The 27,464-nt window shown below is 42.6% G+C and overlaps 1 protein-coding gene across 9 annotated transcripts in view; it reads right to left on the bottom strand.

The window, feature by feature from the left end:
* The window catches only part of UNC13B (unc-13 homolog B), a 214,303-nt gene that overhangs the window by 91,514 nt on the left and 95,325 nt on the right, over positions 1-27,464 (bottom strand). Inside the window, exons 1-2 of one of the 9 annotated variants that reach the window (XM_055791166.1) lie at positions 8,543-10,653; positions 3,426-3,448 (exon numbers count right to left, since the gene is read on the bottom strand). The exons of the other annotated variants lie outside the window; for them this stretch is intronic. Of the exons in view, the coding sequence (XP_055647141.1) occupies positions 3,426-3,448; positions 8,543-10,571 (2,052 nt within the window). The 5' untranslated portion in view covers positions 10,572-10,653. Of the gene's footprint in view, positions 1-3,425; positions 3,449-8,542; positions 10,654-27,464 lie in introns of those variants that run through there. 9 annotated transcript variants of the gene reach the window in all.

The raw sequence follows: 27,464 nt of genomic DNA on the forward strand, positions 1-27,464 counted from the left end.
GCAAGGTGTTCCTCAGTGGAGGAAAGCACATGACAACGGACTTGAGTTCTAGTCATCTCACTGGCCATGAGCCACTATGATACAGCCATGTAAGGAGAGAATTTCATCCAGAGCGTGTCCAGTAAAATGTCTCTATAGAAGTAAAAGCATAAATACCTCTGTACTCTGCTGGCAAGACTCCTTCAGAAAGGCATGTATCATCTGTTTGTTCTACATCAAAGTAAAAAGAATTCACAAAAAAAAAATGGCAAAAGCAGCACAAGGATGTAAACACAATACTACAGGAGAGCAGGACAGCTTGCTTACTCTAGCAAAACAAACCTTCTTCTGTGCTTATTCAATAGACAGGAGAACATACTGCATGGAAGAACAACTGCAGCTAAATATAAACGGAGGATGAAAATTTGAAGGTGTCTAACCATGATAGCTCTGCAATCTGCTTCTCCTTTTGAAAGACTACATTTAACCTAGCCAGTTTTAAAGCAGGAAATTGGGTTCGCAGTATCATACAGTGGCAGAGGGCTGGCAGTCACCAAGAATTCCTCTGCAGTCCCTTGCTGCACTCACACATGTAGCCTTAGAACCACAGAGGCTGCATTACCTGCAAGAGCTGGTATGAGGGTTAAGAGGGTCCAGACATCTCTGCGAGTGCCAGTTAAAGTAATCCATGGTTTACACCACTGATGTGCGTAGGAACATGTCACATATTCCCCTTCATTTAAAGGCAGCAAATGGCAATGCTGTTTAGATGGATTTGCTGCAGCTGGGGAGTTTTGCACCTTCTGAAGGCAGTGCTCCCACCAGGACACAGGAGGGCTCCAGTAGCTGCCCTGGGTCTTGTCACCAGCCATGGATCTGCTCGAGTTCAGCCCATGCGGCCAGCCTGGCTCACTTAGAGCCTGGGCAAGCAGTGGAAACAACAGGCAGATGAGAACAGTGGAATGACAGTGAGAGTTTTTAGCACTGTCCTTCCCAAAACAAATGGGAGGACAAAGAGAAAGAAGATACGTTTAACACCTGGACATCCCCACGTTGCATGTCACAGAAAGTGTTTTGCTGGCTTGTGCTTCACTTTTCTGCGCCAGTCTGTCACTTGATCTCTCCTTGAAAGCAGCCAGACCAGCGTGAATCTGAATTTATTTATTTTTAAAATCTCCAGTAAGCACATAAAACAACACTGAAAAGATGAAGAAGCAAATGTAAACAAAACAGCCCATCACACCTCTATTCATTTATTTTATTTCTGATGCTGATGGATGACAGTTGTACACCTACTGTCCAACAAACACCTTCAGCCGGGAAAGCGCTTGTCACAGACAGTAAAAAAAAAAAAAAAAACTGCTGCAATCAGTTGCTAAAAGGTCTCCTCCAAGTAATTAAAAGTTTCTTATCAATGAAGAACCAGTTAGCAAAATAATGGCAGTGACAGAGTAGCATAAATTTAATAACTTGGATTAAACAAGTCAACAGGCATGATCATTGAGGTCATAGTATTCAGTCATAGGGAAGGCAAAGTCTGGTGAAGCCTAGAAAGGAAACTAACAGGAGTTTTGCCTACTCAGGAAAAGCGACAGCTAGGCTTACAAGTAATTTGAGAAGTTATTTAACCAAGCCAGAGCTTGTATATTTTGCAATTTCTCTCATACACAAGAAGATGTTTTAACGGACAGAACAATTACATAATTCTGTAGAAGAAAAAGTCCACGAAATGGACAGAGAGGCATTAAAAAAAAATAAAAAAATTACTAAGTCTGGAGCAGCACAAGGAAAAGGAAGAACATCCCCAGATCCATTAGCCCCCACCACATAAATGGCTTTCTAACAATGTAACTTCCCATCACACTTAAGTACTGTGTCTCGCACATTATCCTCTTAGATAAAACCAGATGTAAAACACGGAAAGCTGCTTTATTGAAACAGATAAGAAAAAAATCAATAATGACTTTTAATTTGTTTTGAACATCATCCTAACTTGTTTTCAAATACTATGCTTCATTATTAAACCTCAAAAACCTCAATTTAAGCTATAGATTAATATCAATCAGGCTAAAACAAAGAGCAACTGTTCCACTGCCTAAATTAGACTTCTGGTCATGCCTAATTAGACCATTTCTTCAGGGGTATTAGCAGAATCAGACTGAACTAAATCATCACAATTAAACCAGGCTGTCTTGTGGTTCAGTGTTTTCATGGACTCAAGTATGCTACGTTTCACAAGGAATCCAAAGCTGCAACAAGCCAAGGGATTATTTTAAATCCACTGTATTCTGCAACAGCATCGATTTAAACGACTGAAGAGCCTCAAATCAAGCTCCTTACACCTGATGTGTCTTCCAGTACCAGTTTTCCAGCTGCCAGATAAGCATCTTAAAGGAGGCTTCAGCGTTTTTGCACCGAATCCAGAAGATGATAGAATCTGACCCCAATATTTGACCCCAGATATCTCTGCATTCCTGAAAAAGCATTAATGGGCAGACATTCACCAGTAAGAATGAAATGAAGCTGCTGATACATTAGCCAATAAAGCTTAGAAATGCAAATTCATCAAACTCAAAGGATAAGATCTGCTTGGAGGCCCAAAAGCCGAGCAACGTTCAGCCTGCTTCAGGAAGCTGATTTTGCCTGATTCATGCAGCTATGGGAGAGGCAGAAGCACAGCAGCCACTGAATCCACAGAGCATAGATTTAAGAAAATAAAACTGTTGAGCATCCAAAAGCCAGAAATGTCTCTATGTGAGGTACAGTTGCAAACACAATGTAAGACGTTACATTGCAGATCCTCTTAGGAGGAAAGAGCGACCTGTTGCCCACAGGGTGATAAATAGAGACAACTGGTCCACGAGTGGAGCTGCAATAGCTGTAGGTATTAAGGGAAAGGTGTTGCCCTTCCCATGGGGTACACAGCCCAGCTCAAAGCGAAGTGCAGCCTGTAGCCAGCTAAAAAGGCACAGGATCTGCAGCAGACACCTCCCAGTCTTGCTTAATCTCAGTATTATAGCCCACAGCAGTATTTCTGACTTCAATTGATCTATGTGTATGAATCTGATAGAGATGGAATGAAGTAATACAACTGAGGCAAAATGATGAAATACTTGGTTTAAACAAGATTCATAAAGAAGAAGGCTGGAAAAGACAAGACACACAATTTGTACTCTGCTAACGCGGTGCCTGTGTACATTACACATACCCCACAGAGCACCGAAGGGAAGTGATCTGTCTAAGCATTCATCTTTCCCTCTTCATACAAGGTAATATGCACTGAACAGACTCTTAACTCATACACGGTGTTAACAATTCCTCTGACAACCGTAACATGCTAAACTGAACTTCAATGCCTCAACAGGAGCAACTGGCTAGATGAAAGCAAGGCATGCACAAACAAGTGTTTCAGAAAGAGATACTGGTTACAAGGGACAACGTACAACCTGGAGCTCCCCTCTACCTCCTTCTGTGGAGAAAACAAAAAAACAAAAAAAAAACCAAACACACAAAAAAAGGAGAGGAACAAAAGTTAATAGACCAGATTTCTGCCATGAGATCTGTAAAATGATTTCAGAAAGTGGGGTAAACATTTGCCGCAAGTTGATAAAACATTTGTGCAGCGGAGAGTTTTCCCATGTGCTTCCTGCAATGTATAGCAGTTAATTAATCTCTACTAATTAATCTCAAGTTAAACTAATCAAATTTCATCCATAACTGCACATGCAGTAGAACATAGGCTTTTGAGAGCTGATTTTTAGAGTTTCAGTTCCTGTTTAATTAACTCAAGAATTTTAAGTAATCTTAATACAGAAAGGGAGCTACTACTTATAATATTGGAAAGAGAACCTGTATTTATTACAGAAAGGAACAGATGTGTTCCTCTTTTCCCCCCAGACTGCATCCACTGCCTGCATCTGAAGCATCCCCCCTCCTCCTCTCCTTGCCCCCTGTGCATTTTGCCCATTATGAGGAAACTACTCGTTCCCATGGAACACATTTTGCTTTGGCAAATACCATAATGCAGGGAGATATTTTCTGGTGTTATAAATCTAGGCAATTCTCCTCTGAAAAAAAAAATATATATATATCCAGAAGCCTCCTACACCAAATCTCATGTTTATGGAAAGGCAATTTCAAGGCTAGTAAAGTTATATGAGAGTCACACTCAAAACTTCCGGTGCAGACATGGTATTTTTTTTTTTAAGTCTTCCAATCAGGTAATTCTGTATCTGCACAGAAAAATCATATTACTCATTTGCATATGAAAGAGGGAGGGGAAGGAATATCTTCATGGCAACAAGGGCCACTCAAATTGGTTTAAAAGCTAAAATAGTTTTCAAAGTTACTGTCTATATGGGTATAATTACACACATGCAATCACTAAGACAGGAAAATAGAGAAGCTATTTTAAGTCAATCACTAAGGCGAAGTCAAGTAACTTTGGCAAATGAAGTGCTGGGTTGTAGCTAAAATAAAAACCCTTCTCTCCACCTTAAGGCATGCCTGCGTGGATCCTCACCAGGGAGGAAAGCCTCCCGACCACCCTGCAGGCTGCTTCTTCGGAGCTAACAAAGGAGAAAACGGCAGCAGCAGGACGCTGTGTCTTCTGCACGATGGCCAGTGCTGCAGGCGTGCCGTGTTTTGGTGGCCAGCTGTGCACAGACCTGCCAACCTGGACAACCTGAGGAAACCTGGGGTTCCATCCCAGCCTCAGATGACAACATGCTTTTTTGGGCACAGGCACTTCTGACTGTCCCCCATCTAAAGTAATTTTCTACCCCATCTTCCTGCCTGTCTTGCTCTATTAAGCAAAACCTCACCTAGGCAGACCCAATTCCTCTTCAAGACCTCTGGTTCTGTCCTTCTTTGTGCATGGTCATCCCAAAGCCTTCAAACCCAACCCAATCTCTCCTGACTCAGTCCCTGGGGTTGTTTCAGTGTGTCCCAGGAAGATCTAGACTTCCCTCGTTCCTGGGTTTTTCACTCCTATTTGAACCAGATTCTTTCCTGATGTCTCCTGTGAAGTCTCTGAAGGCAGAAGATGCAGAAGACCTGGACTGATGTCCCCTCCCAGGCCTGCCAGGGCTCTCAGTCGCGCCAAGAGGAAAAGCCCTGCTTTAGCTCCCAGCTGGAAAACACTGAGGACAGATAGAGTCTCGGGCAGCACAACAGCTCAACTGTAGCAAGCCATCAGTGAGCATACGCAAACTACACCTTTTTCAAAAGCTTATTCACTCCACTCATTTCGGGTTGATTTTCCACAGAAAATCTTTGACACAGACTAGCACTGCCAAATTTTAAGGCCTGAGAGCACTAGAGCTTCTCAAATGTAGGTCAAGCTTATTTTTATACAAACACAAAGCAATAAGTCTTGCATTAGATTCATTTGGGGGAAAAAAAAAAAAAAGGATTATTTTGGCTTAAATTCCATATTTATCTTTTGATTTCTGAGCCCCTTCAGTTTAAAGCTGTTAGGGACCGTTTCAGGCCAATAAGTTTGACAAAGCTCTGAGAAGCTGCAGACAAAGATTTAAAATCTTCTGATCATGTCTCATTATAACAGGTGTGCTCACAGCATCATCAATAGTGACTAAATTGGTTAAACCCTCATCACAGAATTCTTTCACTATTCTACTTTTGAGGAGTCAATTTACATCTACAAAAATCTCTGCCATTTTAAGGCTTTATTTAAACATACACAAAGTCAAACTGTCTTCAAATTCACTTACGCTTGCCCGCTCCCCCCCCAAATTAAAACTTTAAAAGCTTGCTCAGATTTTCAGGGATTATTTTATTTTTTCTCTTTTGACTTCAAATTGAAGAATTTTTTGTTCAACAATATAACAACAATTACTTACACACATCTGCCAAATTCTAATTTGTGCTGGTAATTTGCATCTGTGTACAACTATAAATAAACCTTTATGCCAGTGCATCATCTCTGATTCACCAAAACACACAGATTTACCAACACCTCCTAAGTTATTATCCATTCCTTTGCCGCAGACTGCTGCCAAACACATTTAATAACATACCTTGAACTGAACTTTTAAGGAGGCATGAGTAATACACCAGTTCAGGCTCAGAATCAAAAAGCCAGCAGGCAGAACTGGGTTTTCAGTGAACCCAACTCAGGAACCTAAAAAGCCTATTAAGAACAAATCATATTTTTAAAGTAAAGACATAAACACTCATCTGCAGCTGGGAAAAAAAAGCAAACCAACAACCTCTCATTGCATTCAGTGTATGATGCTTTTTTCCAAAGGAAGAAAACAAGAGCTTGGCTCAAACTTCTTTTGAGTACAGTGAAGAAGCACATGAAACGGTTGCTTCACTTTCTTGGAAAATGCATGCCAAAACGATCCTATTTCGAACTGGCATATTACATGGTTAAGTTTACTGTGCTCTACAGCCCTTGGCAGCACTGTCATCCCCTTTTCTCACTCTGGCTACTGCCAAGTGGTTATTCACCCACTGCTTCCTTGCCCACGTGCTCCGTGCTGCATGAGCACCGCTGCTTTGATTAGGTCCCTTGACCTCCACTCTGGACAGGCATGTTCTTCCCTTCCCAGCGCCTCTGCCTTGCTCTGATCGTCTGGGGTGCTTTGCTTTCTGATGTCTCCTCCAGTTTGGGGTTTTTTTCCCCAAAGTTCTCTCCCTTTTCTCATCCCTTATCCCGTGTTTTCCACTACTCTTGACTCCTTTAGACTCCTCCTGTCTCTCAGAGCATCATGATTTCATCCCATACTTATAACTTCAATTGTCATATATACCATATAGATATGCCTTTACATGGGTTTCCAACAAGCATCAACTCTTTGTCATGTCACTAGATGATGTTCAGGAGAGCTGAGCCAGGGAGGCTCAGGAATGTCAATCCACCCCAGAGTCAGACCTAAGGTACTGAAGTCCAGCTGTGATCCTCCCCCGCCTTAACTGGTTTGGCTGCTTCTCACTCTGTGAACATGCCTGTACTGCTCAAATTCTGCTAAGATGAGCAGCCTCCTCTCACATTCAAAAATAGGTTACTTCAGTACTTTTGCTGCTCTGTGGCAAATGCTAATCCAAACCGCTGTCTGTTCCCTTGGGTCCTAAAATTAGGACATATGTCCAGGACTTGAGCAGTACGCAAAAACGAGGGGAGAAAAAAAAGAAAATAATTAACAGAAAATAAAAATAGCTTTCTGAATAATAATAACAAAAATTAAAAATCAGCTTCATCTGTATGATCTATACTTTAATAATCTAAACATTCCCTTGAAGCACAAAAATACATATGTAGCTGTGCCGAGCCTGCTAACAAATCCTAGTGTTTCCCTCATTAAAAACCTATTGTTTGTCTGAACTCCACACTAAGGACCTCAAAGTAAGTGAAGAGCTGGTTACAAGCTTTGTGATCTGCATAACTGAGAAGGTCACTGGTACAGAAGTCAGACACAGATTGACAGATTGTTTCTTCACAGCAAAAGCAGTCACTGGAAAAGACACTTGGAGCAAATAAACTCTTTTCAATGGGAAAAAGAGCTCTCTGATTATTCCGACTAGCTTTCACAACTGCAAGGAGAAAAGTGAACAAAATACTTGATACAAGGAGGTTCACAATAAGGATGTGAAGATTTCAAGCTGTACTTCTAGTATCTTCCACTCTTGATACAAAGCCTCTTCCCTTAACTGTGTAGTGGTTTGGACAGAGACGACATCACCGAAGTTTTCTCACCACCTGGTGAGGGAGGGGGCAGATGAACCTACATTTCAAGGTTAGGTTTCGTTCCACCATATCAAAGCCCATCAAAACATGTTGGTCACTTCTACCTCTCACATCCTTAGGCATGTGTTATCCGGCACTGCTCCACCACTGTATCAGCTCACATCTGCTGTGGTCAAACACTTCATTATCTGTGCTGGCAATAAGGGATGTAGCTCCACAGAAGTGCAAAATTTCCCATCTCACAGACAAGTCATGGAAACAATACCAAAGCACAGGTCTCAATATTTTTTTTTAAATTTTATTTTAATTTTTAAGGTCTCTACTAGGATAACATCTAGCAGTGATTAAACACTGAGAACTCCCACTTCGTGATGGAGCCACTTGAAGTCTGGATCCATTCAATTCCCCAAACTGTAAATCTGGCTACTTTTAGCTCAAATGCACACTTTGTTATCACATGTCTTAACTATTATATTTAAAAAGAAACCAAGTCACGAATTATGACGAAAAACCCTAACACCTGCTATTTTGAAGATGCACTGCAAATCTCCCTCTCTCTGGGGGAAAAAAAAAAAAGAAAAAAAAAGAAAAAAAAAAAAGAGGTGAAGCTTACTAACTTACATTTCTTAATTTCTTAGTTTTAAGCTTACTAACTTACATAACCTAGAGTGTGCTACACAATAAATTTTAGGGCTTTTTTTGGTCAGCGCTGTTGTATACCATACGTCCTTGCCTTTTTAATTATTTGCTCACAACCTCTAATAAACTGTTCACCCAGAGAGTATGGTGTTGCCTACTGGCTGCACAAATATTAGATTTTGACATCTCTTTAAAAGTATTTTTTTGGTTTACCTGAATTTGTCTCCTCAGCAGAAATCCAGTTTCCTTCCTGTGCTAATTCTTTTAAGAGTCTCCTACGCATTTGCCTCTTTTCCCTCAGCACATTTTTGAAATTGTTGATGCATTTGTTCAGGTAGATGGTTTCTGCGCACACTTTGTCAAGGCTCATGGGTCTGCACTCCTTTGCTGGCTCAGGTAGAGAGTTCACATCTGCTCCGAGCTCCTCAGGAGGTGAGCGCTGCCCAGCGAGGATTTCACAGTCAGATGATGGCATCAAACTGGGAACAGGAGGCTCATGTGGAACAGAGGAAAGAACGGAAGAGGCAAACTGCACCTGAGCAGATGCTTCACTGTTGACAGTTGTGTTTGCCTGGCTCTCAGAGGACTGACTAGGAGGGGTTTCTGCGAAGTTGTCAGAGCTGCCACACATACCTGAACTGGTCAGCACAGGTGTATTGTCATCATCCATCTGCAAGCCACTATCATTTTCCAAAAGGATTTCAGAATCGCTTGTCTCCAGTTTGTGAAACACCACTTGCAGAGCAGACCTGAAGTGATTAATAGCTTTCCCAAGCTTATTAGTGTAGAACTTCATGTCTACAAGATCAATGTTATCCCGGGAATGGTCAAGGAAATACTGGGAATTTTCCAGGACATCCCTAAAGACCTGATCAGTTGGATCTTGGTCATTCAGGTCCATTTGGATCATATCTTTCAAGCTATCACTACTATCAGCCATTTCATCTGTTGTATGATCGTAGCTAATGGTTGTGACCCCACTAGAAATGTCTTCTCTTTGAGTATCAGCTTTCTCCGCACTGGTAAATTTGCATGGGGTATCACAGTCTGTTTCAACTTCTTCTGCAGTTATTCCCTCATCTTTATCTAGAAGGGAAGAACAATTCTCAGTGATGCTTTCAGTGTCACGCTTGCGCTCACTACCATTGCTTGAAGCACACTTCTGGCTTCCACGGCCCAAAGAGTCAGATGAGCAGCAGTAATCTCCATCACCCAATTTGGCCAAATTGGTCACCTGTGGATTTTGTGGAGGTTCATGAAAGGCCTGGTGAGTGTCACTGTCACCTGAAGGCTGTTCACTGCAGGTTATTGTTTGTGATTCCTTCCCAGTTTCAGGTATCGAGTTGCTTTTCTTAGTCAAGGCTGACTTCTGCACAAAATCAAGTCTCTCCACTATGCACTGTGTTTTCCTGCTTGTGTTTTTACACTTAACCTGACATGAATCCATTTGAAGGTGTCCAACTGCATCAGTTCTCTGAGCTGCATCAGGACTCGCTGAGTTGCGATGATTTTTCTTAACACCAGACTGCAAAGAGACTGAATCTGTTTTGTGCCCTCTCTGGCCATTCTGCCGCTTTTGCTCTTCACTGGTAGCAATCCGGACCCCTGAGCTTTGCAGAAGGATAGACTTCTGTAAAATGAAGTCCCTCTGTTCAGAATTGACAAGTTTCACAACTGCTGGTCTTGGCATTAATGGCTTGCCTGTACCAATATCTGATCTGTAAGCATCTTTTATATACTTACTGCACTGGATACCATTGAAACAGTGATATTCAGACAAGAAGCTGCAGATAAGCTCTACTGTGTTTTCCCCGTCTTTTTCTGGAATGCCATAAAAATACAGTACTGGTTCTTCCTTGTGTACCTCCCTGCTTGGCTCTCGGGCATGTGTACCCTGGGTTTTGCCAGTGGAACCACCTTGCAGGCCTTCTATCTCACTCAAGACCGTATCCACACAGCTGGAGACTTCATCCACAGAGCCTTTTATCAAGGTGAGGTGCTGCCGGAGCTCTGCAATCTCTGTCTGGATGCGACTTATTCCCTGGAGCTCCTTAACAATATAATCAACCACATCAGCTGAGCGATCTCTTGATTGCCTTCTACGGCTCTTGTAGGAAGCAGGCTTTTCCTGGGGAAAGCATCCTTGCCTTTCAGCTACCTCTCTCCAGCTCATGGTAACACTCAGGGAAGAAAGGTCCTGACCCTCAGACACTCTGCCCTTTCTTTCAGAAGAGGTCTGCATTGAACCATCAGAAGAATTTCCCTGAAAGTCCTTCTTGTTCTGTTGAACCGAGCACGGTATTTTTACATAGCCATCCCAGTTCAGTTCCACCTCACCAACACACACTTCACTCGCTCCCTTGGAATCACATCCTCCATCCTGATGAAAGTCCCCTCCAGCAGTGGAAAATTCAGTGCTTGCAGAGCTCCTCTTTATTCCACAAACAAACATGTCTGTTTCAATCTCTAACGGGGAGAGCTGGCAGTGATGAGCATGGTTTGGGTTCTCATCTACCTGGCCTTGAAGAAGCCTCTTCATTTTGTCCCGCAGAAACAAATGGAGTTTGTGCTTCCGGAATTGCTTCCTGCCCCACAGTTTTACAACAGGTTTTCTGTGCAGAAGCACAATTTCATTTTCTTGCTTTTTCAATCTACTTCTAGCAAACATCATCAGCAGCTGCACCTGTGTTTCTCATAGTGCTACAAGCTGCACAAGCACACATCAATCACTTCACAATGCACAACTCACATCCAGTTTTTATTCTGTCACGAAGCAGCTACCAAAAGAGGGGAAAAAAACATTACAGTTTTGTTCAGACAGATATAGCCAAACTTAACCAGCAGAATAAAAATCCCAGCATACATATAAAAGCAAACAGAAAGAGGATGTGCTATTTAAAGTGTACAGACATCATCTTGGTTTTGGCCTGCTCCCCAGATCAGGTCCTTCTTTGTCAAAATAAGTGCGCCTCACTCCCTCTTCTATCCAAGAAAGTAAAAAAAAAAAAAAAAAAGTAAAAAAAAAAAAGACAAGACAAGAAAAGACAAAAAGACTATAACAGCAATTCTGTGGCCATCCCCTTTTTCTACCAGGTTTGCAAATTATTTCAAGCTGAGCTCCTGGCACTGGTGTACTGTGTGATTTAATTACCCCTCTGAATACAGAATTCTGACAATTGTTAGGGATTCTATCCCTGCACATTTCCTTTCCTTTCAAGTCTGCAATCTTCATCCTTTCTTGCTTTAAACCAAAGCAGAAATCAAGATTAACTTGGCACAGTACCAGCTGTCCCACAGGAATTACACGAAGTGATGTAAAGTGGCAGGAAGACTGGATGACAGATTTTAAGTGTAAAACCTTTTTGCTATTTTAGTATTTTTATCTTAATATTTTGCTACCAAACACTAAAGAAAAACAAAACCTCAAAGCTTACAAGCTCCCAAGCTAACCTGCAGTTAAATATGCCACACTCAGCATATGTACGAACAGGTTGAGCTGACAGCATGAAGATTCTGCACGTCACTTCGGCTCCAACCCTCAAGATTTTGCAGTGGATCATTTTCCCAATTTAAATCCCCCCTGTAAAGAGCAAAATTTAAAAAAAAAAATACTCTGGTTAACTAATTGAAATCTTCATGTGTCTTCACTGCTGTACTTACTAAGCACCATACAATCAGCTTTTTCCTCCAGAGAGGAAGGCAGATGGAGACCCATACAGAGGTCCTCCTGGAGTCAAGGTGTCTGGAGAACACCAATACTGTTGACAATTCAATTTGGACCTGCTGCTGAAAGACATATTCTTTTCCACATTCTTGATTGCTTTAAGACCTATACTAACTGCCTTTCATTTTTATGATTACCTGTTTCTAAAAAAAAAAAATAATGTTTTAAGCTCCGCAATGCACAAACAGAATTGTCACACGTAACTTTCAGCCTAACAAATTTTCCCAAGTGCATCCAGCTTTGCGCAGGATGGTTTTCTGCCATGTCGAAAGGAATAGAAACACATTTTCTAACCTTGGTTTTGGTTTAGCTGTTTTAAGGCTAATGTGTTAACAGTTCATACCAAGACCTTTTTTGCTGCTCCGTTCACACCTTCCTTGAGGTCTAGTAACATTGGCTCTCCTAACATAGTCTTTCCAGCCCCCAAGTCTTCTGCAGTGAGGCCACATGTCATCCTGGCAGCACTCAATGGAGAACGCTGGACCAGGTGCTGAGCCCAAATATTTCATGCTGTCATGCTACGCAGAGGACCGAACACTACAGTAGGTCTGTTTGCTCTGAATTAAAGCTTTGATCTAAGGTCCAGCCCAATGGACTCTGAGCATTTTTAGCACGCAAGGGCCAGCTCCAGAGCTCACAGAAGCTCTTGTCTGGTGCCTCTTTCAGGCGTCATACAATGATGCCCATTTCCAAAGCATTAACTCACGGTTTCCACATGTGCGCTGACCCCAAGCCGCTGCAGTGCAGAATCCCCCCCAGCACATCCTCCAGCTCTACCTGACAGCCACTGGCGCTACCACCAGCATTTTTCTGCCAGTGAGCGTTTTCACCCTGGTGAATACTTTGTTTATGTTTTTGTTTCATTCTCGGGGCAGGGAAAGGAGAGAGTGGATTTTGATCTGCAGGAAGCATCATTTGCAAATACCAGTCTCTATAATCAGAGCTAATTAATATGCCATAGCAGAGGCTGCATCTGTGCTTCAGGTTTAAGCCACATCATCCAGCATCTCAGTTGAACTTCCATACCAAAGGCAATACTTGCCTATTTGTTTGTATTTGTAAGCTAAATCTGTAGTCTAAACAAATTCCCTCTTAGCCTGATTATCAGCTTCTTAAAGAAAATAAGTTTTAATTTTACAGAATTTTCAGGCCATCAGTCCATAAAGATTAGGCTTTCTTTTTAATGTCTTTCTTATCTAACTATTCCCTCATGGAACAAGGTTGACCCAAGAAGTATTTGCTTAGGCTCTCTTTTTCCACCACTTACACAGTTTACCTTTCATTTGAGTGGCTAACTGGTGTTTAACACCAGAAAAACACTTTTATATCAATATTAAGATGTGAATCCTTAGAGAGACAGTACCTGAATTCAATGGCACCCAAGAAGAAGGGTTCTACAGCTGTGGCTCCACACATGCTGCTTGAGGGCAGCACACACGGATGCTAATTTCAAATATTTCCTAGCATATCAAACCCCAAGTACTAGGAGAAAAGAAGAAAAGACTACACGTGCTTGTGCAAGGATTTCCTCAGAAAGCTCATCATGCTTCCTTCCACATGCAACTTTCGAGGCATCAGGAGGGATTAATGATCATTTTAATTTAAAAAAGAAATCGGTTCAGGCCAGAGTTCACTCTCTTTTACCTGCCGCAGCACTTAACAGCAGCAGTTTGTTACAGAGAACACTTTTTCCTACTGCACTTGCAGGACTGCAGCCATTCCGAAGCAGGCAGCTCAGTGCAAATGCTACAAAGCTGTCATTTTTATATATTTATATAGTGTTTGTGGTATATGTATTTATGTATAAGTATATATAGATATGCAGAAATACTTAAGTAAAAAAAAAAAAAATCATTTATTTCAAATACCAGCAATATCTTTCCAGTTTGCCACAAGAGGGACAAAAGCTGTTTCCTCCCATGCTGGGAACAAGGCCAGAGCAGAACACGAGGACAGCAGCTCTGGCTCAGATGGAAGCCTCTCTGCCTTTCCCTACAGTGGGTGGAAGTGACTGGAAATCTCAGTTTCCACCAAAAAGCGAATCATTGCCCATTTAAAAGAATGCCAAGAAGCAGGTAAGAGAATCGCCCTCTGCACCTCTCCCACAGGCTTCGTTCCTCCATTCCCTGCCTTCTGCCATCCCAGACCCATGCTCTGACCTGGAGCTCTGGGTATCTGCTGGCCCCACAGGGCATCTGCACCTCCTGCTAGGGTCCTTCATTCCTCTGCTCCACCCAGGGTCATGCGTGTGCTCCTGTTCCCCTCCATGGCTCCAGAATAGGTACTCTGCACTCACTTGTCCCCTGTAAATATCTCCTATTCCTCTAATGTTGTTTGTGTGTTAGGGTCATGCTTCCTTGTGGCACAGACAGGCAAAGTGACCATGCAAGTGAATGCAGGTTCAGCGGGGGGGCAGGGAATCTAATCTGGATGCAAACCCTTCCTGCAGTCTTTTTCTCTTCCAGAATCACTCCAGGAGTCACATTAACACGTAACAAGAAAACAAGTCTTTAAAGAAAGCATATTTGCATCCTGGTATCCTGCCAGATCCCGCAAGCCCTCAATGACTACACAAGCTTTATTCTGACTGCTTTTTTAGCAGGCTATTCTCTCCAGGAGAACTCCACGCTCGGCTCAGCACAGCTGTCTCTGCATGCGCAGACTGAAGCGCAGCATGCACGGGTACCATCATTTCTACATTCCCCAACTTCCCGAAAGGAAGCCAGGCTCAGGCTAAGCAGGAAGAAGACATAGCTGGCTTTACTTGGGGGTATTAGGGTTGTTTTGCTATTCCCATGAGGACAAAGTTAACATACTAATATTTTAGACAGGGGAAACAGGTGAACTGCCACAAACACTGCACAGCTTATTACCTTGTCACTGAGCAAACTTCTGAAACATCCTTGCATACATGAATATTCCTCTTGATAAACGGATTTGCCATGACAACAGGAGCAAAAGCACGGCATACCAGCACCGTAAGAAAAAAGAACATGAGAAATCCCATGAAGGGATAAAATGCAGTTATGAGACCTCTGCTCATCAGCTAGGAATCAGTCATACTTTACACTTACAGCACTCTGGGGAAGGTCAGGCTCTCACCAAAGCCGGGACAGCTGGCTGCAACCCCCTCTTGAGCAGCATCTTCACTTCTGTGAGCCACCGGATGAAGATGGTTCAAAACCAGGCAGCACGGCGGTGCCCTCAGCACTGCCACGCACAGCGGTGAGCTGGCTGCAGCTGAGTGGAAGAACAGCAGGTAGAGCACAACCCCTATGTCCGCTAAACCTCTGCTGAAATGATGTAGGTTTATCTTACAGAATGATAGAATATTTTAGGTTCGAAAAGATCTTTAAGATATCAGATCCCACTGGTAACCTAACAATGCCAGTCCTTCAGTAAACCATGTCCCTACGCGCCACACCTATACATCTTTCAAATACCTCCAGGGATGGTGACCCAACCACTTCCCTGCACAGCCTGTTCCAATGCCTGACAAGCCTTTTAACTGGTTGTCTAGTTTTCACCACACTAAGGGAAATACTGAGACACCTTTACCCCACACCATCATGTGAGAAGGTGTTGGTACCCCAGGGTAGATGTGATGTTCAGAGTCACCAGCAAAGAGCTATAAAAACAGTTAACTATGATAAAAAAAAAATTCATGGCAGCCTCTCTGGCTATCAACTCATGCCACCACTAAGTGAAGTAATTTAAATTAGATTATATTTACAGTCCACACAAAGTGGTATTGCACTACCTGCCCTAGCAATTACATTAGGAAAAGCGACGAAATGACTGAGAAATGGTCTTTCTACATTACAAAGAACCATTTAAACATGAAGAATATCAATAACTAAAATGCAGGACATTCTGGGAAAAGAAAGGTTTTGGCATTAACAAGATAGAGAAATCATGGCTAAGGCTGCCATAGCAACATCGCCCCAGCACTCTGCATGCTGAAACATCGACTCCTCCTGGGAATATTACAGCATTTTTAAACACGTTAATTGCTGAAAGAATCCTAACAACAAGGCTTAACAGAGATATGAAGGGTTACTGCCAGCTTTGCTGATGTATGACTTCTGGAGGTGAGCATGCAATTTTCTAATTAACATAATTAGATTTAATTTGGGGTTGGATCATACCTAAACATGGCATTATTGCTTGCTTCTGAGAATGTGCCTCTTTTCAAACCTTCTCCCGATAATTAACACAAGCTCTTTTCAGTCCTGGCATGAATGATCAGAACAAGAAGGTACTAAACTGAGCAATCCTGGGCAAAGAGCAGCAGGACTGAAGAACACAACCTACTCTTGAAAAACCTGTTCACCTCAGGACATTTCAGCTAAAATTAAGGTGCAGAAGAGACACATGGCACTTCATAGGAGGTTAAAGAGGAAACACATCCATACCATTGAATAGATGGTAGCTACAAAAGGATGAAAGTGATTTTAAAAACAAAACAATGTGAACAAAGAAACTATTTCACAGTCCCTCAGTAATCCTTTCATGGTTCCTTTGCAGACGTGCCTCAACCTAGGTTCTGGCCCAGGAATTACTGTGTGGTTTCACAACCACATTCCCCACCCCTCCCACACACCCCTGGCTTTTAGAGCCTTCTGAAATTTTTAAGCACTTCCAATGATGTTTTCCTGGTTTCATCTGTACCCACGGGTCTGTTTCAATAAAGCTGAGCAAAAACTGTGTCAGAACACTTCAATGCAGACATCAACGACAGCCAGCCTTCCCACCTGTCACATTTTAGAAAAAACACACTTCAGATCTTTCCAAAGCAGTTTGATAGATGTGACAAAAGGTCAGGTTCAGCCAGTCACCCCCCCATGGTGAAAAACTGACCCAGTGAACACTGCATAGTGGCTGAATGAATTACACAGTTCTGCACCTCCCACATCACATTTACTTCTTACCTTTTACACCAGGTCATTCAACTGAGGCAAAAAACACCTCTGAATAATATTTTGCTGTACCAGCAAGTTATCAGTGTAGCTATAAAGTGAAGGAACAGTAAAAATCTCTAAGTGTGAGGGCAAAACACCCACCCAAGTGTTGTGAGTGCATTCACCAGTGTAAAAAAATCTGTTGCAAAACAGCATGAAATTAAATTAATGTAATTAAAGAGTATCACTATGTAGTAGAGCAAGGAGATAGCACACGCTGCCTTAACTCGTTAATACCGCCTACAGACACAGGGGACACCACAAAAGTGGTGCTAAGTGTGTCTCAGCCTTCTGTAAAATGGGACTAACGTCGGTCATCCACCCAGCATCACTTCCGTGAGCACAGATGGAGAGGCACCGAGATGTTCAGGTCTTTTAAGTCCAGCTGTCTTGGGAGCCCTCAGAGAGCCTCAGCAGCAGCCAGCCCTGCCATTCTTCAAGAGGTGCTTATTCCCTCTGCAGCCACATCCTTTTATCACAGCTTTTTCTGCAAGCTAAAAGTAGCAGCGGCTGGCACAGCGATGCACCGGTTGCAATAACAAATGAGGTCTGTCATTACCTGGCTGCCAAGAAAAGGCGGCACCCAGAGACAGAAATAAGGGTTGTCCCCGAGTGCAGAGGGAGGCACAGGCTGAAAGCTGCCGACTGTGGAAGTGCAAGACTCATGCCTAGCTGGCAGCAAGCTAAGTCTAAGGCATCTACCTAGTTCTGAGACTCTCCTGTGCTCAGAAAAAGGCGAAAAGAATAATTGACTACCAAAAAAAAAAAAAAAAAAAAACCCAACAAAAAAACCACCACATCAACAAACCAAAAAAAAAAAAAACAAACCAAAAAAACCCAAATAACCCACACCTGCTTCTATCCTTCTTATATAAGTTACTTCACTCCTCAGTAGCAAATACAAAACCTGAGCAGCAGCAATCAGCAGTTTAAGAGCAAAGTGAGAAGCAGTTAAGCTCAATAGCCCCCTTTTTACCACAGCATGGGGGGGGGATATGTGTGTGTGTGTGTGTACACAGCTGATCAATCATTAAATGGAAGACCCATGACAAACTAAAGGACAAGTTGTTCCTTAGAACAGATTTTTCCCAAATCAGGATCCTAAGGACCAAGTATTACATCGAACAGATGAGCCAGAAGCAAGAACCAACTTTTGTTTAAAGGGAACAGTACCAAGAACTGAAACACAGTACTGGAGAGCTGGCCTGCCTTGGGATCAGAACTGTAGAAATATCTGCTAGGCTTTAGGGAAAGGTTTCTGATTATTCAGCTACCTCTAACCAGAGAGCAGACAGCACTACCAGTACTTCTGATTTCCACGCATCATTATGAAAACACTGAAGGATGCTAAGAGCTCTGCTTAGGCTACCAGAAACAGAACATGCTGAACCTTTCCTCTACTTGTAATTCAATTTACAACCCAGTGTTGAAGAAAAACAGTGAACTCTTCAAGCACTGCATTTCTCACAAGAACCACCAGGAAACACTCATCCCTAAGAATTTTCTCAAAACTGATTACTCACAGAGGAGGTCTGGGGCTGATTTTTCAGGTAATGCTGCCTCAGCTCACAGGGACACTCAGGCAGGGGAGGGACAGGTAGCACTCACCAAGACAAGGTGACGGGTTAGGAGATCTAACTTCTGTTGTCAGGGCAGTGCCAGCACAGCTGCGGTGCAGACTGGTGCTACATGATCTTGCTCACTGTTCCTGACCTGTCCTGCACTCCTTTAGAGCAGGCAACTCAAGCAGTGTTCAGCCAGGCTGGGTGACGGCAGTGTAGGCAGCTGATGGAATAATTAGGGTTTTCCAGCTCATGCTGCTAAACTGCAGCGCACTTGGCAACAAAAATCCTTCTGGGCTAACCCTGCAGCTTTACTTCTATAAGCTTTCTCCTTTTCATCTTGAGGACAGAAGACCTTAGCATTCTGTATTTAGTCTTGATGTTTATCCCTCAAAGGCTTGCTCCATTAGCAAAAGAAAGCTGCCCATATAAAAGGAGTGAAAACTGAAAAGATATCTGAAAGTCACACCATCTGGTCTGATTCACGAGCTTGTACAGCACCCTCACCACTCCTGCACGCCAGTCATTTCATCTCATCTCATCAACTCACAAGCTTCCCAGTACAGGGAATCAGGCCAATAAATACTCTGGGTTAAAAGCAAGCCTATTTTATGTGACACTTAAGGAAGAATCAAACCAGTAATTTAATTACCTCAAACTATTTGCTTTTCAAGTGTTTAAATTTAAATTATCCCCAAATCCCTTTCCCTTTAACTCTTCTTCACATAGTGATTTTGATGTCAAATTCCAGCCGAGATACAAAACCTTTTAACAGAGAAGTATGAGAAGTAAGCAGACAAAACCTCAATTATACTAGCAATAAGACATATACAATTAGTGTCTAATGGGTGAATACAAAGCCTAAGAAATAGAGCATACAAATGAACATACTAAGAGTAAATTGTTTTTAGAAAGCACATGTTTAAATCCAGTCAGCTTCCAATAGAGCTATTGTATTGCTGAAGTAAACACACACACACACAAGCCCACTGTAAAAATAAAGACCTATTCTCCTTGGTTGCTGTCTACTTGCAGTTTATACCCAGCAGTTCATTTATTCCAATCATTCACTTACCTTGCTGCTTCAAAATAAAAGGTTAAAATGTAAAGCAAATATATAGAATTAATAGAAAACTACAGAATACAATAGCTTGTTCTCATAGAAAAGACAAGTCCTGAAGAATTCCTAATCTTGTTAAAGGTACACCATATAATGAACTTTCACTATGGAGATTATCAACATATTGTTGGTGTCCCATCTCAGGTATCAAGGAAAGCAACGTTAAAGGCACTGAGAGTATCCTGCTCCACAGCAGCACTAGGATGAGAAATCACATAAAGTTGAAGGCATGTTTTGAAGGGGTAAAAAAAAAAAAAAATTAATTAAAAAAAAAGGCAAAACAGCTACTAAAAATCCAAAAAGCAAAAAACAGCAGAAGCCGGTGAATGCAAGAGCCAAAAAAGCAGAAGTCCTGTCAGCTTCCAGGAGTATCCCTCAACAGACGTTATTCAGTTCACCAGCACAGTGCATCTCTTCCCTTTCACAGGCAGTACCAAGTACAGTTAAAACTTCATCCTTCTCTTCAGTTGTGACTCAACAGAAAATATTGTACTTCAGAGGCAGAGAGAAAGCTGTGCAGCTATTGCTACTTTACTCCTCCTCGTCAGCTGCTTACTGCCTAGCTCCTCACACACGCAGCCTCCCTGCCTCACTCACGCACCAACACTCCTCGCCTCAAAATGATTCTCCACTTTATTATCCATTCAGAAGAAAATACGAACTGATGGAGCCAATCTGACTAAAGACAAAACACACTGCTTTGGCATTGCAAGAGCAGGCAGTACAGTGCAGCTAGCTGATCTGTGCTGGAAAAGCACTGTGCCCGACTCCTGTCATCCTGCAGGGCTACGGAGCAGGGGGGCTGGGGAAAAAAGTCCAGGACTCAACATAATTAACCAGCTCCAAGAAGATTCTTTGCCCAACTCTGATATAGATGTTTATTTTTATATCTTCTGTTCACCCCCAGACTAACCCGCAAGATTCAACGATGCCCTCACTGAAATGAATCGTATCCAGTTTCCAAGGAAGACTAATACCAGTTCTGCTACAAGTGTGGGGGATTGAACACCCGTTGATCTCGCATTTCCCAAAAATAAGTCACATTGTTACATAAAAGAATGACTGCAGAAGTGCTGTGCACAGAATCAGATCCACTCACGTTGTACAGACACTTCTCTCCTGGGAGTGAGCAGCAGCAGGCACTCATCCTGCAAGAGGTGCCTGAATGAAAGGCACTATTTATTTGCCCCACAAGCTGCTCCAGGGGCATCCAACACACTGCTGATAATAAAATATTCCTGGCCAGCTGATCCACGTTCACATCCTCCTTTCCACAAATGCTCCCTTCATCCTGTCCCCTTCTTCATGCACCGAACACATGCACCCACCTCCCTCCCAAAAGCTCTTTCTCTGTCTTCAACACCAAAGGCACTGAATGTGAGCTGTGCACATTCCCTGATCTTGTTCAAGACAACTCACTGCATATTTCAAAACAAAGTCTTTTCACATTGTGGGGTGGGATTTTGAAGAGGCCTATGACTTAGCTGTGGAAATGCCACTATCCTCCCATCTGCTCAAATACCTCCTACCTCCTCATGAGCCAGCCTTGCTGTGAATGATACTTCCCCTCCAATCTCTTACCTATACCAATATCAACTTTTATCCACCACTTCCTTCACAAGCCTCACTGTGCTCCCAGCCCTGCCCTTGCTGCATGGGATATTCTCTTAGCACCTTCTACCCCCTGGTCCCACAGCTCCATCCCAGCACCTCACTGAAGTGTCAGCTGACAACAACCAGGCTGATGTCCCCATCAGTTCATTTGTTTGATGGACGTAAGCACAAGTTTTGCATACAGGTAGGCTAATGCCATGCTTCACAATACTTTGTCTCAGCAGCACCACTGGTAACAGTACCCCAGCTGCTCTTTCCCTGTAGCACTGTCCCTTACATCCAAGCACAGATTTCGGATCCCGTGTAAAGCTGGTGGTCGCTTATATCCTCCATCCCTCAGAAATCCCCTCCTTTTTTTTCCCCCGCTCTTTCCCTTTCAGTAGGGGCAGGGACCATAGGTCAGATTTTCAGAAGTGCTTTATCTTTAAATGATTTTAAGAGTCTGACCCCAAGTTTCTCATTATATGTTTGCACCCCACCAGAACAGGGCTCCTACCCAACTGAGGGCACTGAGTTCCACTGCAATGATTGCTACTAAACATGCCAATTACAGCATTTGAGCTCAGAGCCAAAGCTCTGTATCAAATTCATCCACATAAGAATGAAGACTGCCCAAGTTAGAAAATAAAAATGGCAATCCAGGATTTGCACAGCACTTGGTATCTTCAAAGCTCTGCATATGAGTATGACAAAAAAGATCTTGCCAGGGGTCTCTTTCACACCAACAGCTCTAAAAAAAATACTAATCATCTGTCAGACAACACTCTCTTATTCGCATAAAATCTCTATAGCACCTGAAGATCCATTAGACAACCTCCCAAGGTTTTACAAACCTTACTTTTTCCAAAGATCCTACTACAAGTGGAGCCAATGTCATCTCGCTATCACTGCCTCTGTGCTTCACATCTCTTCCTTCCTTGGTCTTTGCCCAACCCTGCAGCCATCAACACCAGACATTAGCACATCCAAGTCCAAAAATGCACTCCAGCCAAACACGGTCCTCCAGCTGCAGCTCTTAAGACCCAAAGAGCCTGTGCAGTTTTCCAAGCACTGCCACCTAAAAACCCAATACTTCCACAGCTGCTCTATAGGAACAGGAACAGAAAAAAACATGGAAAAGGTAAGCAAGTCTCACTAGACAGAGACAGGAGACATCGCTAATGGAGGTCAGGAGCAATGAAGTGCTGGAAAATGTCATGGCCCTGACCACAGCTCACAAGGAGCTGGAGAGGAGCATGTGGTGGCTATGAAAAGACAAAAGCACAGGTCCCCTCAGAAGCAAGGAAGATTGCACCTTTCATTTAAAACCCTTACCTAACACACAGGACATTGTGACAGGCTCTGTTTTTCAGGGATATGTTGTTTACTGAAGTAATGAAGGTAACTCAGTATTGGGAAAAATAGGCACAACTTCCACCTAAAAAAAGCCTACGAGAAAAAGTGCACTTTACCTTACGGTTCACTGAGTTATTTGCCTTCTACTAGAGAAATAAACTTCCACTTAAAAATTTAAATACTTCTTACTGTGATTTTTTTAATTCACCAACAGATTTTAATTCTAGGTTGAGCCAGCAGGGAATTATTAAAACTGATAAAGTCAGGCTCAGCTATATAGGCCAAATGCTTTGATGTCTGCGAGGTATACATTACCCTTTCTTCTTTTTTAATCCTCATTATCTATTTCATTCCAACTTCCTGTAAAGTACTGAATTACTGATAAAATTGTAAAAGTAAGCAATTCCTTCACGAGCACGAGTGGATTAACCAAAGGAAAATGAGTACGCTTCGAGCACAGGTCCTGCTCCTCCCTCTCCCACACTCACTCCCCTTCTCCCTGCAGGAAGACGAGCAAGAACACTTCTAGTGTCACTGCTCTTAGGGAAGCATAAAATTGGGTGGCTAAGTAAATTATAGAATAAGGATGTTACACAGAGATGAAACAAAGAGACAAGAAGGGGAAAAATTCAAGAAAGAGGGAAAAGTCAATGGAGAGAGCTTGTCTGGAACAGCAGGGATAAATTCTGTCCAACTCACACTCAGGTATAATTCATCTCACGAATGGCCTCAGAGATCTCTGACCCAAGAGCTCTCTAAAACAATTTTTTTGTTTCACTGGAAGAAAAATAAACATCATTTGTCCCAAATGAAACTGCCTTCTGCATCTCCCTAAAGACAGTTCTCAGTAGAGTAGTTTGTGTTCAGTGCTGCATTAGACCATAGAAGTTCAAATACACGATACAAAGTTTATCAATTGATTCAGCAGTGAAAACATGCTATTCATTATCTTCTTCAAAGCCACAAGAAGATCAAATCCATTAGCAGTTTAAAGACAAAGTGTTAATGAAAAAGCAGTGAACTCCTGCTGTTTGACAGCTGTCCTCAATGAATGCCACACTTTGAGGCATTTGTGCATTACCACAAGCTAAGCAGTGCTGCTGAGACAGAAGCCTGGAAGACAGGAGACTGTATATTCCAAGGCATTTAAAACTACCCTGTCAAAGCCATTTCTGTAATGACAATAGCTCCGGAACACACTTAGAAAATATATGCTTAAGATGTTGCTTTCAGATGAAAGAACAAGTTGGGTTTTTTTAAGAAAGTGTCAATCAAATCACTATTCTTGTTTTCCCCTTAGGAAAGGGTAAGGCAAGGTGCAAGGGCAACCTACAAGCTCAGAAGGGAACAAAGGCACAGGTACCTCCTACAGCCCCTTGAGCACCTTGGAAACTGATAATGGCCAGACATTAGCCTCAAAACACTTGAAAAAAAAGGAAGGAAATAATCTTCCCCAAAGCCCCAAATGTTCTCCCTCATGAAAAAGGTTTTTTTCCTCCAATAAAAGAAAAAGTTGAATTATTTGGTTTATAGGAAGGCAAGAAGAATAGCACTGGCACATTGAAAAAACTGCTGAAGACCAGAGGTATTGTGACTGTTTGCCTTCCAAAGACAGGCAACAGACGTCTATTTGTTGTGAGTAGGTGAGACCAAATCGTTGGCTGACTTGTCTTGGTAGGAAAGATGTTTACACTCCACGTGTTAAAATCATTTGACTATAAGGATGCCTGCTGAACCCTGAGACATAAACATTTCTGAACTAATAGAAGGAAAGACTTTCACACAGCTTGGGAATATAGGATATTTCCAAGGCCAAGAATGTAGTAAGATTCAAGGAGTGGGATTTTTATGTTAATGAAAAACTGAATTAATGTAGCACTAACGTTTTTGCAGAGCTATGAATCTTTACACTCCACAGTTTAGGCCAATCGTTATCAGGCAAGGATGCACCAGAGCTGCCCGCAGTGAGTCCTCCCATCTCCTTCTCCCCGATGCTGCTGCTGCCACACCAGTCAAACACCCCTCCAGGGGCTAGAACACATCTAGTCTGATATGGGAATTCTTAAGGTGCAAAATCCTTAAGGGAGTGTTGGTCAGGTCAGTTAGAAAAGCTCAGATTTAAATCATCCTCCATTTGACTTGTGTATAGTCATCAGTGTCACTCACAGTGACAAAGCCTTCCCTAAGAGATGTGAGGCAGCCCTTTAAACACACAGGGTGAATCTGCCTGCCCCTTTCTTGTTTCCATAAGGATGTTGGGATGTTCGCACTCTTGACTTTTGGATTACAAACCCAAACACTATCAGCCTCAGTGCTTCACAGAAAAGGCTATTTTATTCCTCACCCAGTAAGTTCCAGGCACTTCAGGGCACAAACAAGCCTTACGTCCCAGAGAGCACACGGCTTTCAGAAGCTGCTGCCGGGACAGTGCCAACCCCACTCGTCGCAGCCCCCCAAAATCAGAACCAGACTTCAGAAGCAGAGCTGCCTCACGTGACAGGCTCTGGGGTAGCATGTTGTCTCCATGTGCCCCAGCAACGACAGACACAAAACCTTTCCTTAACGTGCTCCTGAAAACAACTGAATGCCCCCCGAACAGCTTGTCCTGCCCAGCTGAAAGCACGGAAGCCCTTCTCTAGCTGGACTGTCATTCCCCATTTTCAATCAAGAAGCACAAGTAGAAGATGGACTCTTAGCAAATTTATGCTGCCATCTGCAACTCAGGCGACTCCAAAATTTTGCCATCTGGGTGCCGCCGTTCCAGAAACAACTATTATACTGGCTTTTAAACCAGAGTCAGTTTGAATACCTTAGGTCAACAGGCAGTGAGAAAGCAGAGAACATTTACAGCAGAGAAAACTCTCCCTCTGCTGCTTCCTCCTTCAAATTACATCTCTTTCTCTCCCTCCTAAAGGCATCCAAAACATAAGGACTGGATACTTCATGAAATTGAAAAATTCTAATCAATGTCTTAATTGCACATCTAATTAAATAATCAGGATCACTAAAATGCAAAGGCATCTGAGCGCAGACATGTGCTGGGGGTGGAAAAACCTGAAATTACTCTCAGAGCTGTAATTGCTTTTTTGATCAAGAAACCTCAAAAGAAGAAGTTGCACATGCTGTGAAATGTAGACCTCAGGTAGATATAACAGCCTTCAAACATGAACTAGCTGAGGCAAGCACAAGGGAAGTAAACTATTCAGCATCTCTATTGCAAATACAGATAAATAAATAACAGGCTTAACTTGCAGCAATGGAAAGCTAGGTTAGACATCTGGAAAAGCTTTTAATCATAAGTGAGCATGGACTTCCTAGGGAGGCTGCAAGATCTCTTATCGCATAAAGTTTTAACAAGAGGGAGTACAGGCATTTTTCAGGGATGCTTTTCAGGAAGACGGACAGTCCAGTTAACCTCTTCACATATTGCCTGGGTCTCAGTTTTATTGCTCCTTACCTGTATCGTTCCAGAACCTATCTGAGGTAGGAAACTACATGGTAACACACATACTGCTACCAGGCATTAATGTGAATTACTCCCCACAGATGGTCTGCACGACAACCCAGCTGCCCAGCACACAACGGCTTAGCTCATGTGCTGCAGAGCATGTTTTCCTATTTCAGCTTGACAGTGAGAACACCGAAATGGTCTCTGACAAAACTGTTTGTGTATTCTGCAAAAGGTAGGTCCGACACATAAGGATTTGGCTACAGGAGTTCAGTGCCCTGAGCCCACAGGGTAGGACCCAGTATGAACTTAAAGAGGATTCTTTCTCTGGTTGGAGGTAAAACCCTTTCTCTGTAAGAAGAGAGGGTGTTCTACTGCTCATTGTACAAGAAACTATGTAATATTGTTCAAAGCACAATTATGCACAAAGATTATGTGCATTATTTATTGTATCACAACCAGGCCCTACCACTACGTGCAGTTGCATCACTGTTACGTGCAGTGGGGGCTAAGGAGTGTTCTCTCGTTTACCAACATATTACTCAAGTAATTCCACCATTAATTGGTGTTTTCATAGCACACCTGTGAAGTGAAAAAATACCCATTACAATTGAAGAATGAGGGCAGAGTCAGGTCAAGACTTTCTTCTCTGTTTGGACAGTCATCTCAAGATAACAAAACCCTGATTTTTCAGGGTACTTGTCTGGAGCATATCAGACACTATGAAGTCTGGCTTCCAGCTACTCCTCTTACTGTTCTGATGGCTTATTTCCGGAATCTTAAATCAAATAACAAGGAATCAATTCATGGATCAGAGGGAGAGGCAATGGAAAAAAAACCTTTTCAAAAGCCAGCATGGCCTCTCCAGCATCACTTAACGTGGCAGAGAACAGCAACTAATTACCTTATGGAGCAATGCCCTGCTACCTGGGCTGACAGATTGCGTCCTCTACCAGCACTTCCTTCCTCATTTGCCACAGATGCACCAATTTTCAAAACGCAGGGAAATAATCTTTTTTACTACCCTACCTTTGTCTTGATGACTCCTGGCTTAATATGCTTTTCTCTGTAGGTAGGAATAATTTCATGTACTTATATTTCCTGCACAGAGTAGCTGCTGATTAATGAACCAAAATACCCCATAAATACCTGTTATAAACTACATACAACCTCTCTCAGTCTCTGAGGACACTGATAGTGTAGGCACTGAACAGAAAAAAAGTGGCACTGCCAGACCATAGCTCTGACAAAGCTGACCCCAGTGATCACACCTATATTGATAAGCCCAGACACAGCTTTCACGCCTCCAGTAAAGGCACTTGACAAGCTCTACAAAATGGGCATGAATTAACAGGGTCTAGAAACCCAGGC

The sequence above is a fragment of the Falco peregrinus genome, chromosome Z, assembly GCF_023634155.1.
Source record: "Falco peregrinus isolate bFalPer1 chromosome Z, bFalPer1.pri, whole genome shotgun sequence".
Lineage (NCBI taxonomy): Eukaryota > Metazoa > Chordata > Aves > Falconiformes > Falconidae > Falco > Falco peregrinus.